The sequence below is a fragment of the Ranitomeya variabilis genome, chromosome 6 (genome assembly GCF_051348905.1).
Source record: "Ranitomeya variabilis isolate aRanVar5 chromosome 6, aRanVar5.hap1, whole genome shotgun sequence".
Taxonomy (NCBI): Eukaryota; Metazoa; Chordata; class Amphibia; order Anura; family Dendrobatidae; genus Ranitomeya; species Ranitomeya variabilis.
This window is the reverse complement of record NC_135237.1, coordinates 569,421,189-569,438,455: the sequence shown is the minus strand read 5'-3', so window position 1 is coordinate 569,438,455 and position 17,267 is coordinate 569,421,189. Positions and strand designations below refer to the sequence as shown.

General features: G+C 53.6%; 2 protein-coding genes across 5 annotated transcripts in view; one reads left to right on the top strand and one right to left on the bottom strand.

The window, feature by feature from the left end:
* RHPN1 (rhophilin Rho GTPase binding protein 1) overlaps positions 1-7,080 on the top strand; it is a 57,594-nt gene extending 50,514 nt beyond the window's left edge. For all 3 annotated transcript variants that reach the window (XM_077271376.1, XM_077271375.1, XM_077271377.1), the window contains 4 exons: positions 112-188; positions 5,817-5,963; positions 6,092-6,250; positions 6,512-7,080. In XM_077271376.1, the coding sequence (XP_077127491.1) occupies positions 112-188; positions 5,817-5,963; positions 6,092-6,250; positions 6,512-6,718 (590 nt within the window). In that variant the 3' untranslated portion in view covers positions 6,719-7,080. The remainder of the gene's footprint in view (positions 1-111; positions 189-5,816; positions 5,964-6,091; positions 6,251-6,511) is intronic.
* A 4,035-nt stretch (positions 7,081-11,115) lies between these two features.
* Positions 11,116-17,267, bottom strand: part of LOC143783104 (1-phosphatidylinositol 4,5-bisphosphate phosphodiesterase gamma-1-like) — a 141,948-nt gene continuing 135,796 nt past the window's right edge. For both annotated transcript variants that reach the window (XM_077271364.1, XM_077271365.1), the window contains one exon: positions 11,116-12,796. In XM_077271364.1, coding sequence (XP_077127479.1) covers positions 12,745-12,796 — 52 coding nt within the window. In that variant the 3' untranslated portion in view covers positions 11,116-12,744. The remainder of the gene's footprint in view (positions 12,797-17,267) is intronic.

The window sequence follows — 17,267 nt, the reverse complement described above, 5'->3', positions numbered from 1 at the left end:
ACAGAGAGTTGTGCTGTTCTGAGTGTCGTACCGTTCTGTGCGCGGAGCGTCGTGCTGTTCTGTGCGCGGAGCGGTGCCGGGATCATTTTTCTTTTGTTTTGTTTTTTCTAGCAAACACTCATCAGAAGCCAGAAGTCACGATCCCTACGTTCTCCAAGGTGAAAGTCAAGGACATATTCCACCGGCTGGTGAGTGGCAGAAAGCGAAGGACAGGATCTGCTGGGGTGGCGGAGGGTGGTCTCTGTACAGAGGGGGTGGGTCAGCTCTGCTCTGCTAGTGGTCTACAATGCAGAGATCTTTCCTTGTAGTACTATAATAACAATTACCTTCCACGGCACCCCCCTATGTGTCTGTCAGCTCCGCGGCACCCCTGTCATGATATGAATATGCCATGTTTTGAGTATATACCTAAAAGCCTTCGTAGCTGCTGTCACCCGCAGTCAGAGTGCCCAGAACGCAGATAATGTTCTGCCTTCCGGACCCTCCTCAGTCATCGTTGCGACTGACCCAGAGCAGGTCCCAGAGGGTTCCCGTGGGGAAGGGACCCTGATGTAGCTTATGGCTGCCCCTAGCCCGGAGATACAGGCCGCTCTGCACACAGATGCGAGCCTGGAGAATTTGAGACAACTTGCCGAGATGCCCACCTTCGTGACTGATAAGGCGAGGTGTTCTGGGAACGAGGGAGATTGTACCGGGAGACAGTACCCGGAAAATCGCAAAAGGAGTGTTTGAGGGACAGACAGCTGGTCGTCCCGCACCAATTCAGGGGTGAGTTATTGCGGATTGCCCATGAGATCCCGCTCGCTGGACACTTGGGGATCAGCCAAACTAAGGCCCGGCTGTCTCGACACTCCTATGGGCCCAAGATGGGGACAGATGTGACTAACTACTGCCGCTCCTGTATCACCTGTCAAAGAGTGGGGAAGGCGGGGCCTGCTCTTAAGGCTCCCATGATCCCTTTGCCAGTGATAGAGGAGCCTTTCCAGAGGATCGCGGTGGACATTGTGGGCCCGCTGGCCGTCCCCAGCAGCTCTGGAAAGCGATATATTCTTACTGTGGTAGGCTACGCTACCCGGTACCCAGAGGCAGATAAGGTGGCGGATGCCCTGTGGCTATCTTTTCATGGGTAGGATTTCCCAGGGAGATGCTTACCGATCTGGGGACCCAATTCATGTCTCGCCTAATGGAGGCTCTCTGTAAGAGAATGCAGGTGAAGCATCTGGTATCGAGAACGTATCACCCACAGCTTGTGCGAACGCTTCAATGGTACCCTCAAAGTGGGAGCGGTATCTCCCACACCTGCTATTCACTTACCAAAAGTTTCCGCAGGCCTCGACGGGGTTCTCCCCCTTCGAGCTTCTGTACGGCAGAAGAGTCCAGGGACCCCTTGGGTTGGTAAGGGAATGCTGGGAAGAGGAGCCGAACTATTCTGAAGTGTCCATAGTGGAGTATGTCATGCGCTTCCGTGACAAGATGCAGACCTTGACGCAGTTGATGCATGACAACATGACGCAGGCTCAGGCTGATCAGAAGCACTGGTACGACCAGAACGCCTGGGAGCGGACTTACCACGTGGGTCAAAAGGTGTGGGTGCTGGTCCTCGTACCAAAGGATAAGCTTCAGGCAGCCTGGGAAGGCCTGTACGTCGTCCACCAACAGCTCAACCCGGTCACCTACGTGGTCACACTTGACCACGCTCTGGGTAGGCGAAAGGCCTTTCACGTCAATATGATGAAGGCTCAACACGAACGTGAAGCCTGGGTCCTACCGGTCTACAGCCTGCCCGAAGACGGGGAGGAAGATCCCCTCCTGGACATGCTGGCCCAAGCCAAGGCCGGTGGGTCCATCGGGGATGTGGAGGTAAGCGCCTTGTTAACCAAACCCCAGCGGTCACAGTTGCCGACCACGCTGGAACCCTTCTGGGCCGTGTTCTCCAACCGACCTGGAAGGACTGAGTTAGCAGTCCACGAGGTGGACACCAGGAATCATGCCCCACTACGGCGAACACCCTATCAGATCACCGACCAGGTGCAGCAGGTTATGCGCCAGGAGATCGATGAGATGTTACAGCTGGGGGTGATTCAGCGGTCAAAGAGCGCGTGGGCCTCGCCTGTAGTTCTCGTGCCAAAGAAGGATCGGACCACCCGGTTCTGCGTGGACTACAGGGGGCTCAACGCCATCACAGCCTCTGACGTGCACCCAATGCCGCGCATCGAGGAGCTCTTTGAGTGGTTTGCTGGCGCAAAATATCTGTCCATAATGGATCTGAGTCGGGGATACTGGCAGATTCCCCTGAGCCCTGAGGCACAGGAGAAGTCTGCGTTTATCACACCCTTTGGACTGTACGAGTCCACGGCCATGCCCTTCGGCATGAAGAATGCCTCTGCCACTTTCCAGCGGATGGTCAACCACCTGCTTCAGGGACTGGAAAAGTACACAGCGGTGTACCTGGATGACATTGCAATCTTCAGTTCCTCCTGGGACAAACACCTGCAGCATCTCCAGGAGGTTCTCAGGCGAATTCACCGAGCCGGTCTGACCATCAAGCTGGGGGAAAGTGCCAGATGGGCATGAGAGAGGTCCACTACCTGGGGCATCAGGTAGGTGAGAACTCCATAAGGCCAGAGCCTGGGAAAGTGGATGCGATCGCGTCCTGGCCCACCCCCAGGATCAAGAAGCAGGTGATGTCCTTCCTGGGCACTGCAGGGTACTATAGGCGCTTCGTACAGAACTATAGTAGCCTGGCAATGTCCTTGACGGGCCTCACCAGGAAGAAGCTAACCCAAGTAGTCGACTGGACCGTCAGCTGTGAGGGGGCCTTCCAGGGATTGAAAACAGCCCTGTGCAACTCTCCCATGTTAAAAGCAATTGACAGCAGTCGACCATTCCTGGTGCAGACCGACGCCAGCGAGTTTGGCCTCGGTGCTGTGCTCAGCCAGGATGACTTGGGAAACCAAGAGCACCCCATGTTGTACCTGAGCCGGACGCTTCTGCTGAGGGAAGTGGCCTATTCCACCATCGAGAAGGAGTGCCTGGCCATCGTCTGGGCAACGTTTGCAGCCCTACCTGTACCTTCACTGTGGTGACTGACCACAACCCTCTGCGCTGGCTACAAGCCATGTGTGGAACCAACGGAAGGTTGCTGCGCTGGAGCCTTGCCCTCCAGCAGTACGACTTTACCGAAACACAAAAAGGGCAGCGAGCATGGCAATGCAGATGAGTTGTCCTGCCAGGGCGAACCTGCCGCCGTAGCGCGGTCCAAAAGGGGGAGGTGTCATGATAATATGAATATGCCATGTTTTGAGTATATACCTAAAAGGTCCCTGGCTTTCAGACACACGCTGTGGGCTTTTCCGACCCCCCCTCTTCATTCTGCCTAGAAAGCTCTGCTTCTCTCTTAGCCTGCAGGCAACTCCCTCCCCCCTGCTATATAGTTGTAATGTGAGACCAGTGTGCCAGCAAGAGGAATTATTATGGCTCTGTGCTGCGAAAGCCAGTCTCTGTCTAAATCCCTCATCCTGCCTGATGCTAGCTAAAACTAGTACAGCCATTTCCCAAACTGCATGGGACTCTTTTGTTCTTTTAAAGTTATGTATACTGGCACCGATCCGGGCTAGAGATACAAGGATTATATATTCCGGATGTCCATCGAGAGATCTATAGCTCACTGAAATCGCTAGGAGCTAAACCCAACGGGTTGCAAGGAGCGGATTTCTCCGTAAGCGGGTCATGTATCTACACTGTGTATTTACTTAAAGGAACCCCCCTGACATGGTGAACATCCTGATCACTGTGTTGTTCTTATATGAGGTTCATACAGCGAGTTATGTATAGAAATGGTTTGTCATAACTCTAAGAAAAGGGAGGATTCAGCCTCTGAGTGAGGTCACCACAGGGGGAATGCCTTGGTTTTGGGCTGTGAGATAAGTGAGTGAACCATCAGTCTTCCCTCATCTTTTGTCCTGGATCTAGCTGCGAGACAGATGTATGATGCATCTAGATGTGTGCCCCTCCCCCACAGCACACTGTCAGCCATGAGATTAAATGATATGAACAAAATGTAAGTGTTTTTCAGCTTTAATCCCATTATATTTGTAATTGTACTGTACATACGATACTTGTCTACTTTTATAATACCTTTTTATACTTCTGTAAACACTGCCTACCTTTTTTGGAGTAAAATATATAAAATTACTAGCTTTGTCTCTCTTTGCTCTAGAACCGAACTGTCACGTCCTCTGAAGTGAATTACGCTACTAATCTGGGTTGGCTCCGGACCCGTTTTTAATTTAAAAAAATTATAGCTGGTCGCAGCGGATTTGTCCTGTGCGTTTGAGAGGCTTTATAGCGACGGCGGAGTCGATAAATTATTGTTCCCGCCTGAGTGGGAGTAGTTATTTCACCCTCGCTGCAGCATGCCCATTAGCCAGTACATAGTAAGGCAGCCTTTTTGGCTAACTATCCTAGGTGCAGTACTCGGTCTGACCTGAGGGTAAGGGGGGCACCAGAGAGCTGCAAGTTCCAAACCGGAACTGGGAAGTGGGATATAGATAAATCCCCTTCAGAAAGGAACCAGGGGCAACCAAACAACCCCGGTTCATGACAAATTGGTGTCAGTGGTGGGGATGATAAAGGTATCCTCCCCGTGAACGTGACAACCCTCCTATGTGTCTGTCAGCTCCGCGGAACCCCCCTATGTGTCTTTCAGCTCCACGGCACTCCCCTATGTGTTAGCTCCGCGGCACCCCCCTATGTGTCTGTCAGCTCCGCGGCACTCCCCTATGTGTCTGTCAGCTCCGTGGCACCCCCCTATGTGTCTGTCAGCTCCGCGGCACCCCCCTATGTGTCTGTCAACTCCGCAGCACCCCCTGTATCTGTCAGCTCCATGGCACCCCCCTATGTGTCTGTCAGCTCCGCAGCATCCCCCTGTATCTGTCAGCTCTGCGGCACTCCCCTATGTGTCTGTCAGCTCGGCGGCACTCCCCTATGTGTCAGCTCCGTGGCACCCCCCTATCTGTCTGTCAGCACCGCGGCACCCCCTATGTGTCGTACAACAAGAAAAAAAAAAAAAAAGAGCATGAACCGCACCTCCAATGTGTCTGTCAGCTGCGCGGCACCCCCCCATGTGTCTGTCAGCTGCGCGGCACCCCCCTATGTGTCTGTCAGCTCCGCGGCACCCCCCATGTGTCTGCTCCGCGGCACCCCCTATGTGTCTGTCAGCTCTGTGGCACCCCCCTGTGTCTGTCAGCTCTGTGGCACCCCCCTATGTGTCTGTCAGCTCTGCGGCACCCCCCATGTGTCTGTCAGCTGCGCGGCACCCCCCTATGTGTCTGTCAGCTGCGCGGCACCCCCCATGTGTCTGTCAGCTGCGTGGCACCCCCCTATGTGTCAGCTCCGCGGCACCCCCCTATGTGTCTGTCAGCTCTGTGGCACCCCCGTGTCTGTCAGCTGCGCGGCACCCCCCATGTGTCAGCTCCGCGGCACCCCCCTATGTGTCTGTCAGCTCCGCGGCACCCCCCTATGTGTCAGCTCCGCGGCACCCCCCTATGTGTCTGTCAGCTCCGCGGCACCCCCCTATGTGTCAGCTCCGCGGCACCCCCCTATGTGTCTGTCAGCTCTGTGGCACCCCCTATGTTTCTGTCAGCTCCGCGGCACCCCCCTATGTGTCTGTCAGCTCCGCGGCACCCCCCTATGTTTCTGTCAGCTGCGCGGCACCCCCGTGTCTGTCAGCTGCGCAGTCACATGACCCTTGTGGCAGCTCTGGATGTGAGTGGAGGGCTCCTCATCTTGTCTCGCCTCCTCTGCTCGTTTTGCAGGGTCCCGTCTCTGTCTTCTCGGCCAAGCATCGGTGGCGACCGGCGCAGAAGGTTCACCTGGATCCCGGAGATGGCGGCTTTGGCTTCACTTTGAGAGGCGACTCCCCGGTTCTCATCGCTGGGGTGGTCCCAGGTGGCTGCGCCGCTGTACGTACATCATCTGCTCCTGGGAAAGCTGGGTGACCTCAGTGTGCCTGCCCTGGCCTCCGTCACCCGCTCCCCCAGATCTGGCTGCACTGTGTGCCCCGGCCGCTGACTGCGCTCTTCTGTCACAGTGTGCCGGTGTGATGGAGGGGTCTTACATCGTGGCCGTGAACAGCGAGGATTGCCGGTGGGCGAAGCATTCACAAGTCGTCCAGCTGCTGAAGAACGTGGGGAAGGAAGGAGCGGACATCGAGGTGGTGACCTTCCAGAGCGCCAACCCTCAGAGCACGGTGAGACCCCCACTAATAATGTACTGAACCCTTCTAAGATAGTAAAAAAAAATGCACAATTCCTATAATCCGGCATCCTGCGATCTGCAGAGTATTGGAAATTCCAAACCATCAGACGCCCCCTGCGGAGCTGCTGCCGGATTACAGGAATTTTATAGCGACTCTCCCTGATCCCCTGTAAGATGCCGGAGTATCGGACGCCGATGACCGCATGCTCCGTTGTATAGTATTACCCCAGTATAACGCGCTGTCACCCGCCAGGTGCCGGACAAGAAGTCGTCCATGCTGACGTCCAGCGAGATCCTGAAGGGCAACAAGGAGAACAGGAAGACGACGGCAGCCGGGAAACGCTCCAGCACGCTGCTGCTCTGGAAGAAGAACCCCACCAAGAGGACCCCCAACATCTCCAGCATCAGCGCCCTCCAGCTGCCATTCAGTGCGGTGCAGAGCAACGAGTCCATGTACTGAGCTCTGCAGCCAGCCAGGAGTCTACTGACCATCCTGCACCTCAGGGTGAGGAGACTATAGACCACCCTGCACCCCGCGGCCAGGAGACTATAGACCACCCTGCACCTGGCGGCCAGGAGACTACAGACCACCATCCACCCCGCAGCCAGGAGACTACAGTCCACCCTGCACCCCGCGGCCAGGAGTCTACAGACCACCCTGCACCTCAGGGCCAGGAGACTATAGACCACCCTGCACCTCAAGGCCAGGAGACTATAGACCACCCTGCACCTCAGGGCCAGGAGACTATAGACCACCCTGCACCCCGCGGCCAGGAGACTACAGACCACCCTGCACCTCAGGGTGAGGAGACTGTAGACTACCCTGCACCCCGTGGCCAGGAGACTACAGACCACCCTGCACCTGGCGGCCTGACTACAGACCACCCTGCAACCCATCGCCAGGAGACTACAGACCACCATCCACCCCGCAGCCAGGAGACTACAGACCACCCTGCACCCCGCGGCCAGGAGTCTACAGACCACCCTGCACCTCAGGGACAGGAGACTATAGACCACCCTGCACCCGCGGCCAGGAGACTACAGACCACCCTGCACCTCAGGGCCAGGAGACTATAGACCGCCTTGCACCCTGCGGCCAGGAGTCTACTGCCCACCCTGCACCTCAGGGCCAGGAGACTATAGACCACCCTGCACCTCAGGGCCAGGAGACTATAGACCACCCTGCACCTCAAGGCCAGGAGACTATAGACCACCCTGCACCTCAGGGCCAGGAGACTATAGACCACCCTGCACCCCGCGGCCAGGCGTCTACAGACCACCCTGCACCTCAGGGCCAGGAGACTACAGACCACCCTGCACCTCAAGGCCAGGAGACTATAGACCACCCTGCACCTCAGGGCCAGGAGTCTACTGACCACCCTGCACCTCGCGGCCAGGAGTCTACTGACCACCCTGCACCTCAGGGCCAGGAGTCTACAGACCACCCTGCACCTCAGGGTCAGGAGACTATAGACCACCCTGCACCTCAAGGCCAGGAGACTATAGACCAACCTGCACCTCAGGGCCAGGAGACTATAGACCACCCTGCACCCCGCGGCCAGGAGTCTACAGACCACCCTGCACCTCGCTGCCACGAGACCACAGACCACCCTGCACTCTTCGGTCTGGAGACCACAAACCACCCAGCGGAAAGGAGAATACTGACCACCCTGCACTCCGCGGCCAGGAGATCACAGACCACCCTATGGCCTGGAGGCTACAGACCACCCCGCGGCCCGGAGACTACAGACCACCCTACACACCGTGGTTAGACTACTGGACCACACTACAGCCGGGTGCTACGGGACCACCCTGCACCCAGGAGACTACCAGACCACCTTGTACCCTGCGTCCAGGAGACATCTGGGCCACCCTGTGCCCGGACCACACCCCAGTAGATGAGTGGACCACCCGTAGGGACCACCTTGAACCAAGGATTCCACTGCCACGAACATGCTGCACCCTGGACATCACTGCCCCATGGAGCCGACAAAACCACTTTGCGTCCTGGACTATGACCAGAAGACTATGGGACCACCCTGCGCTCCGGACTCTACCCCAGGGAGACTAAAGGACCACCTTGGCCCTGGAAGATGATGAGACGACCCTGCGACCCAGGAGACTGTGGGACCACCCTGCACCCCGGACTCCACCCCTGAGAGACTATGGCCCCACCCTGTGCCCTGAGAGACAATGGCACCACCTTTCGCCCCGGGAGACTATGGATCCGCCCTGCTCCCCGGGAGACTCTGCTGTACATAAATGTATAATTTATATCCGAGGAGGAGACACGTGGTAATAAATCCTCGCTCTGCTGCAGCCGTGGCGTCGCTCTGTCCCTCGGGAGCCGCGCTGATGGCCGCACCGGCTCTGGTTCCTTCTCTCCCGAGATCCGATAATGAGGAATCACCGTCCTATCTCTGTCAGTGGTGCAGGGCAGCCATGATGGGTCTCCATGGTAACCGTATACCGACCCTGCAGTCTGGTCCCGCAGGTTGGGAACAAGTAGGGGCAGATGGTACCAGCTGGAGTGCGGGGGCGGAGATTGTTTATAGTCTGTTACCGTGGAGACTCATGGAAGTCTGCATAGGAGCTGCACACACAAAACGGCAAAATAATAAGAGGCCGAAAGTCACCAACGGCCATAAGAACAAGGAGCCTATCCTGTGTGATACCGACTGCTGAGCCGTGTATCTAATCCTCTCCTGTGTGATACCGACTGCTGAGCTGTGTATCTAATCCTATCCTGTGTGATACCGACTGCTGAGCTGTGTATCTAATCCTATCCTGTGTGATACCGACTGCTGAGCTGTGTATCTAATCCTATCCTGTGTGATACTGACTGCTGAGCCGTGTATCTAATCCTATCCTGTGTGATACTGACTGCTGAGCTGTGTTTCTAATCCTATCCTGTGTGATACCGACTGCTGAGCTGTGTATCTAATCCTATCCTGTGTGATACTGACTGCTGAGCCGTGTATCTAATCCTATCCTGTGTGATACTGACTGCTGAGCTGTGTATCTAATCCTCTCCTGTGTGATACTGACTGCTGAGCCGTGTATCTAATCCTCTCCTGTGTGATACTGACTGCTGAGCCGTGTATCTAATCCTCTCCTGTGTGATACTGACTGCTGAGCTGTGTATCTAATCCTCTCCTGTGTGATACTGACAGCTGAGCCGTGTATCTAATCCTATCCTGTGTGATACTGACTGCTGAGCGTGTATCTAATGCTATCCTGTGTGATACTGACTGCTGAGCTGTGTATCTAATCTATCCTGTGTGATACCGACTGCTGAGCAGTGTATCTAATCCTATCCTGTGTGATACTGACTGCTGAGCTGTGTATCTAATCCTATCCTGTGTGATACTGACTGCTGAGCAGTGTATCTAATCCTCTCCTGTGTGATACTGACTGCTGAGCAGTGTATCTAATCCTATCCTGTGTGATACTGACTGCTGAGCCGTGTATCTAATCCTCTCCTGTGTGATACTGACTGCTGAGCGTGTATCTAATCCTCTCCTGTGTGATACTGACTGCTGAGCCGTGTATCTAATCCTATCCTGTGTGATACTGACTGCTGAGCGTGTATCTAATCCTCTCCTGTGTAATACTGACTGCTGAGCCGTGTATCTAATCCTATCCTGTGTGATACTGACTGCTGAGCAGTGTATCTAATCCTATCCTGTGTGATACTGACTGCTGAGCCGTGTATCTAATCCTATCCTGTGTGATACTGACTGCTGAGCTGTGTATCTAATCCTATCCTGTGTGATACTGACTGCTGAGCAGTGTATCTAATCCTCTCCTGTGTGATACTGACTGCTGAGCAGTGTATCTAATCCTATCCTGTGTGATACTGACTGCTGAGCCGTGTATCTAATCCTATCCTGTGTGATACTGACTGCTGAGCCGTGTATCTAATCCTATCCTGTGTGATACCGACTGCTGAGCCGTGTATCTAATGCTATCCTGTGTGATACCGACTGCTGAGCCGTGTATCTAATCCTATCCTGTGTGATACCGACTGCTGAGCCGTGTATCTAATCCTATCCTGTGTGATACTGACTGCTGAGCCATGTATCTAATCCTCTCCTGTATGATACTGACTGCTGAGCCGTGTATCTAATCCTATCCTGTGTGATACCGACTGCTGAGCCGTGTATCTAATCCTCTCCTGTATGATACTGACTGCTGAGCCGTGTATCTAATCCTCTCCTGTGTGATACTGACTGCTGAGCCGTGTATCTAATGCTATCCTGTGTGATACTGACTGCTGAGCCGTGTATCTAATCCTCTCCTGTGTGATACTGACTGCTGAGCTGTGTATCTAATCCTATCCTGTGTGATACTGACTGCTGAGCCGTGTATCTAATCCTCTCCTGTGTGATACTGACTGCTGAGCCGTGTATCTAATGCTATCCTGTGTGATACTGACTGCTGAGCCGTGTATCTAATCCTCTCCTGTGTGATACAGACTGCTGAGCCGTGTATCTAATCCTCTCCTGTACGATACTGACTGCTGAGCCGTGTATCTAATCCTCTCCTGTGTGATACTGACTGCTGAGCCGTGTATCTAATGCTATCCTGTGTGATACAGACTGCTGAGCCGTGTATCTAATCCTCTCCTGTGTGATACAGACTGCTGAGCCGTGTATCTAATCCTATACTGTGTGATACTGACTGCTGAGCTGTGTATCTAATCCTCTCCTGTGATACCGATTGCTGAGCTGTGTATCTAATCCTATCCTGTGATACTGACTGCTGAGCTGTGTATCTAATCCTCTCCTGTGATACCGACTGCTGAGCCGTGTATCTAAGCCCCTATCTTGTGATACGTCTCAGAGCCACAGAGGTGGACAGTATTAACTCTTTATTAACTGCTTGTTAAGATTCTTCCAGTTTAACACTTTCCCTGTTGGATAAAACTATTTTCTGATCGTTTGCATTCTCTCGTGTTTCTCCCCACCTCCCCCCCCCCCCGTTCTCTGCGTCCCCCCCCCTTGTTTTGCCCCCTCTTCTGCGTTTGCCCCCCTCTAATATGTTTTTGCACCCGTTCATTGCGTACACCCCCTCTTCTGTTTCTCCCCCCTTTTCTGCATTTCGCCCCCTCTTCTCTGCATCCCCCTTGTTTTGCTCCCCCCCTCTTCTCTGCGTTTCGTCCCTCTTGTTTTGCCCCTTCTCTGCATCCCATCTTCTCTGTCTCTTGCCCCCCCTTCTCCGCGTTTCGCCCCTTTAACCCTGCATAGACAAGGCAATAAGGCACTCCAGTGTTTTCACATGAGCGAGTGGTGGTGTCTGACAGGTCAGGTTGCAGGTGGTAAGGCACTGCCAGGGCGGGGGGAGCCGACTGACCGAGGTGGTGACTTCCCATGATGCCCTCCGCAGTGGGGTCACTGACTGATGCTGTGGGGGTTAGAGGTGCTTGTCTGCCCCCTGCCTGTCACTAGTGGTGTTACCTACCATGCCGCTCCCTACTCCACTTGCTCGGCTCAGCTACCTGCGACCCCGTGGACCATCAGAGCAGATGGGTGCTGGGGCCACGTGGGCACCCGCCATTTTAGGCTGCTGTTTGTCATCTCAGATTTGCGGCCCCCCAGCAGTCAGATGTGACCGGAGAAGACGAGGTCAATACAAGGAGATTCAGTTTGCTGTGGTCATATTCTCCAGTCACATCCAGAGCTGTGGGGGCAATTTTGCAGGGTCCTTGGTGACCCCACCCGTCGAGTTTCATGGTGGTAGATGTAGTCGCTGCAGCTCCGGCTGTGACTGGAGCATACAACAAACTCTTCATCACGTCTCGCACACCTCTGCTTGCTGTCAGTGAATCCTGCCTTCTGTCCCTGACCACAGGCCAATGTTTTTGCCTGTACTGATACATTGTAACAACCTCCCCAGCCGTGTGAGCACGACGAGGCGTAGTCACTGACAGCAAGCGGAGAAACTGAGACACACCGTATATTCGAAAACTGCAGAACCTGGAGGGAGCGGGCACAATGGGGGTCACTGGTCCAGGAGAAGCAGGGGCTGCGGGCACCATGTTTTCCAGTGTACTGTCATAGTGGGGTCTCATGATGCCCCCATTACTCCTGCTGTCATGGAGGTCACTAAACGACTTGGCCATTTGGTTGTTTTATCGCGTTTCCGGATCTTGGAGAGTCGCGTGGTCCTGATGGACCCCGCACAAGTCTGCGCTGTCACAGGGACGCGCTCTCTAAGCATTAAAGTGCAGATCTATGTAGCGGCTCCGTCCTCCGCGGTGCTGCCGCCATTATTACTTCTCTGATCTGTGCCGATATGTTGTGGTTAAGGTATAATGCAAAACAGCGAGAAGCAGTAGTCGCGCCTGTCGTAGTCGCGCCTGTCGTAGTCATGCCGTTGCCGCTCCATGCCCCAGGCACAGAATATATGAGCGTCCGTGAGCAGGAAAGCAAATGCTGCGATGGTCGCATCTCCGGCGAGTGTGCCACGTGTCCTCCCCTGCGCTCAGGTCCGCTTATTCGCCAGCTGCCGGTCTCGCCTCTTCTTTTCCATGAGCCTGGAGAAAAATAATAAAGAGTCGACAATCAGCTGCTACCAGAGGAAAACCACGGGACGGACACGAAGATCCATTCAATATTAACCCTTAAAAGCAAAAAAGGTTCAGTTTCTTAGTTCGTTTCCCTCAACTTATTCCAAGGACCCTAACTGTTGTATAATTCCATCCACATTGCTGGCCGGGGGTTCGTGTAATGCTGGCCGGGGGTTCATGTAAAGCTGGCTAGGGGTTCATGTAATGCTGGCTGGGAGTTCAGCTGGCTGGGAGTTCGACTGGCCGGCGGCTCGTGTAAAGCTGGCCGGCGGCTCGTGTAATGCTGGCCGGGGGCTCGTGTAATGCTGGCCGGGGGCTCGTGTAATGCTGGCCGGGGGTTCGGCTGGCCTGGGGTTCGTGTAAAGCTGGCCGGGGGTTCGGCTGGCCTGGGGCTCGTGTAATGCTGCCCGGGGGCTCGTGTAATGCTGGCCGGGGGCTCGTGTAATGCTGGCCGGGGGTTCGGCTGGCCTGGGGTTCGTGTAAAGCTGGCCGGGGGTTCGACTGGCCTGGGGTTCGTGTAATGCTGGCCGGGGGCTCGTGTAATGCTGGCCGGGGGCTCGTGTAATGCTGGCCGGGGGCTCGTGTAATGCTGACCGGGGGCTCGTGTAATGCTGGCCGGGGGTTCGGCTGGCCTGGGGTTCGTGTAATGCTGGCCGGGGGCTCGTGTAATGCTGGCCGGGGGCTCGTGTAATGCTGGCTGGGGGCTCGTGTAATGCTGGCCGGGGGCTCGTGTAAAGCTGGCCGGGGGTTCAGCTGGCCTGGGGTTCGTGTAATGCTGGCCGGGGACTCGTGTAATGCTGGCCGGAGGCTCGTGTAAAGCTGGCCGGGGGTTCGGCTGGCCTGGGGTTCGTGTAATGCTGGCCGGGGACTCGTGTAATGCTGGCCGGAGGCTCGTGTAATGCTGGCCGGGGGTTCGGCTGGCCGGGGGCTCGTGTAATGCTGGCCGGGGGCTCGTGTAATGCTGGCCGGGGGTTCGGCTGGCATGGGGTTCGTGTAAAGCTGGCCGGGGGTTCGGCTGGCCTGGGGTTCGTGTAATGCTGCCCGGGGGCTCGTGTAATGCTGGCCGGGGGCTCGTGTAATGCTGGCCGGGGGTTCAGCTGGCCTGGGGTTCGTGTAATGCTGGCCGGGGGCTCGTGTAATGCTGGCCGGGGGCTCGTGTAATGCTGGCCGGGGGCTCGTGTAAAGCTGTCCGGGGGCTCGTGTAAAGCTGAAATAATAAGAGACAGTAATGTTTTTTGTGTCCTTCTAAAAAACGACAGCGATCCATCGCCGTCCGTTGTTTGCTAGAATGGAAGCCTATGGCGCCGGATCCATCCAATGATGGAATCCAGCGACTGATTCCGTTTTTTTTTTTTAACTGCGCATGCTCCGATTTTTTTTTAGGATCCAACTAGCTGGATCAGCTAGTCGGATCTGGCGAAAAAATGGATTCATCACATCAGTTTTTCTCAATCTGCGACAGATCCGTTTTTTCAACATTCGATGGATTGTGACTGATGGCAAAAAACTGATGTGTAAAAGGGGCCTTAGGCTATTTCTCCCCACCGCTGACAGCGGGCTTTGCCAGTTATAGTTACTGCCTTCGGCTAGAGCGGCTTACCCCGTTACACCCTAATTCGTCATCTGCCCTGTGCTGTATCCCTGTGTCCGTCCTCACCCGGTATCCTGGCCAAACTCAGTACTTAACATCCGTGCTTTGTCCCCCTGGTTCTTGACTCAGCTTGGATTCTGACCCGGCTTGTCTTTCGTTTTGGTTTTCCTGCTCCCGACTGGCTCTGACTTCTCTGGCTTGCTCCTGACCTTGTGTACAGTCTCTTTCCTTTGTTACCGCGTTGACCACCCGTTACTGACGCGGCTTGTCCAACTTTTCTCCTGCCTACCTGTGGCGCCCGTGTGGCTGTTCCATGTGTGTGAGTGCTGTTCCTTCTCCCCACTATTGACCCCGATGGGGAGTTGCTCGCTTCAGCACTGCTGCTGCGTGACAGACGGGGCTCGTGTAATGCTGGTCGGAGGTTCGTGTAATGCTGGTTGGGGGCTCGCTGGGCGGGGGCTCGCATAATGCTGGTTGGGGGCTCACTGGGCGGGGGCTCGTGTAATGCTGGCCAGGGGTTCGCATAATGCTGGTTGGGGGCTCACTGGGTGGGGGCTCATGTAATGCTGGCCAGGGGCTCACATAATGCTGGTTGGGGGCTCTCTGGGCAGGGGCTCGCTGGGCGGGGGTTCGTGTAATGCTGGTTGGGGGCTCGCATATTGCAGCTCCGATGCCACTTGCAGTTCACTCTTCGCTTTCATCACTTTTTGTTGCAGTAATTCTGGAGGTTTAGGATTTTTGTCTTCTTTTTGGTGTTTTGAACAATTTTCCATTTTGTTAGATCGGATATTTTTGGACACGACGACACCAATTTTTGAAGGGGGGGGGGAGCGACTCCTTAAACAATTATATATACAGTGGGGAAATAAGTATTTGATACACTGCCGATTTTGCAAGTTTTCTCACCTAAAATTAATGGAAAGGTTTCTAATTTTTAACGTAGGTCCACTTCACCTGTGAGAGACAGAATCTTGAAAAATGTTTTCACACATTACTGCAGAGGGGATTTTGGCCTCCTCCTCCATACAGATCATCTTCAGATGTTTCTGGGCTGTCGTTGGGCAACATTGAGTTACAGCTCACTCCAAAGATTTTCTATTGGGTTCAGGTCTGGATTCTGGATAGGCCACTCCAGGATCTTGAAATGCTTCTTACGGAGCCGCTCCTTAGTTGCCCTGGCTGTGTGTTTTGGCTCATTGCCATGCCGGAAGACCCAGCCACGACTAATTTTCAAGTCTCTTACTGAGGAAAGGAGGTTGTTGGCCAAAATTTTGCAATACATGAACACGTCCATCCGCCCTTCGACACGGTGCAGTCGTTCTATCCTCTCGGCAGAGAACCACCCCCAAAGTATGATGTTTCCTCCACCATGCTTCACGGTTGGGACGGTGTTCTTGGGGTTGTTCTCATCCTTCTTCTTTCTCCAAACACGGAGAGTGGAGTTGATACCAAAAAGTTCTATTTTGGTCTTATCTGACCACATGACCTTCTCCCATGCCTCCTCTGAATCATCCAGATGGTCATTGGCGAACTTGAAATGGAGCTGGTCATGTGCTGCCGAGAGCAGGGGGACCTTGCGTGTCCTGCAGAATTTTAATCTATGAAGGCATAGTGTGTTACAATCTGTGATGTTTGTGACTGTGGTCCCAGCTCTCTTCAGGTCATTGACCAGGTCCTCCCGTGTAGTTCTGGGCTGATTCCTGACCTTTTTTACAATCTTCCTTACCCCACGAGGTGAGATCTTGCATGGAGCCCAAGAACGAGGAACACTGACAGTCATCTTGTGTTTCTTCCATTTTCTACTAGTTGTTGCCGTCACACCAAGCTGCTTATTTATTGTCCTGCAGCCCATCCAAACCTTGTGCAGGTCTACAATTTTGTCCCTAATGTTCTTAGACAGCTCTTTGGTCTTGGCTAGGGTGGAGAGGTTGGAGTATGATAAACTGAGTGTGTGGACAGGTATCTTTTATACAGGTAATGAAGTTCAAACAGGCACAATTAGTGCAGGTAATGAGAGCAGAGTAGGAGGCTTCTTAAAGAAAAACTAACAGGTCTTTGAGAGGCAAGATTCTTGCTGGTTGGTCGGTGATCAAATACTTATTTCATGCAATAAATTGCTATTTAAATATTTATCAACTAGTTGGCCTATGCAAAATTTTCACACATTGGTTGTCGGGGGCGCAGGCAATTTCAGGACAATCAAGCTGGTCAAATCATTCTATATTATTTCTAAACACTTTTCTGGTGATTACTTTGTATCTCCGTTCATGCTCTACCCACACACACAAATGATACACCATATGAAAGGTAAACTTTCCCCCTTCAGCAATAAAACAGCCAAACAAACCACACATCCACGATGTGATCACAAAATACAGTTTAAACATTAATTTTCATAAACCTGCAGTAAGAAACAAATGACCTGCAGGTGGCACCACACTACCACAAAGCACACTATAGATTGAATTTAGCCAGTAGTAGAATCCAACTATTATTATATATCAGCATTTTGGATTAAAATGTAACCTTTAATGTAAATCTTTAAAACGTCTAACTCTCAAAGCAAACATAATAAAAAAAAAAGTGCAAGGTGCATAGGACAAACAACACTAAAAACTTGTGGAGTTCACATCAAAGAGTAGGGTAGTTTTATATGTGAAAACCCCTACTTATATCTAATAGTCTGTTCTTTACACGTATGGTCAAGTAACATTCAGTCCCTGCAGTCTCATTTGCATGTGATTACATACTCTATTCTAAACGAACCAGACTTGGATGGGCAGCCCCGCTAATACAGTCAAGAAACTCAATTGACAGGCTATACAGTCCGTGAATACATAGGAAATA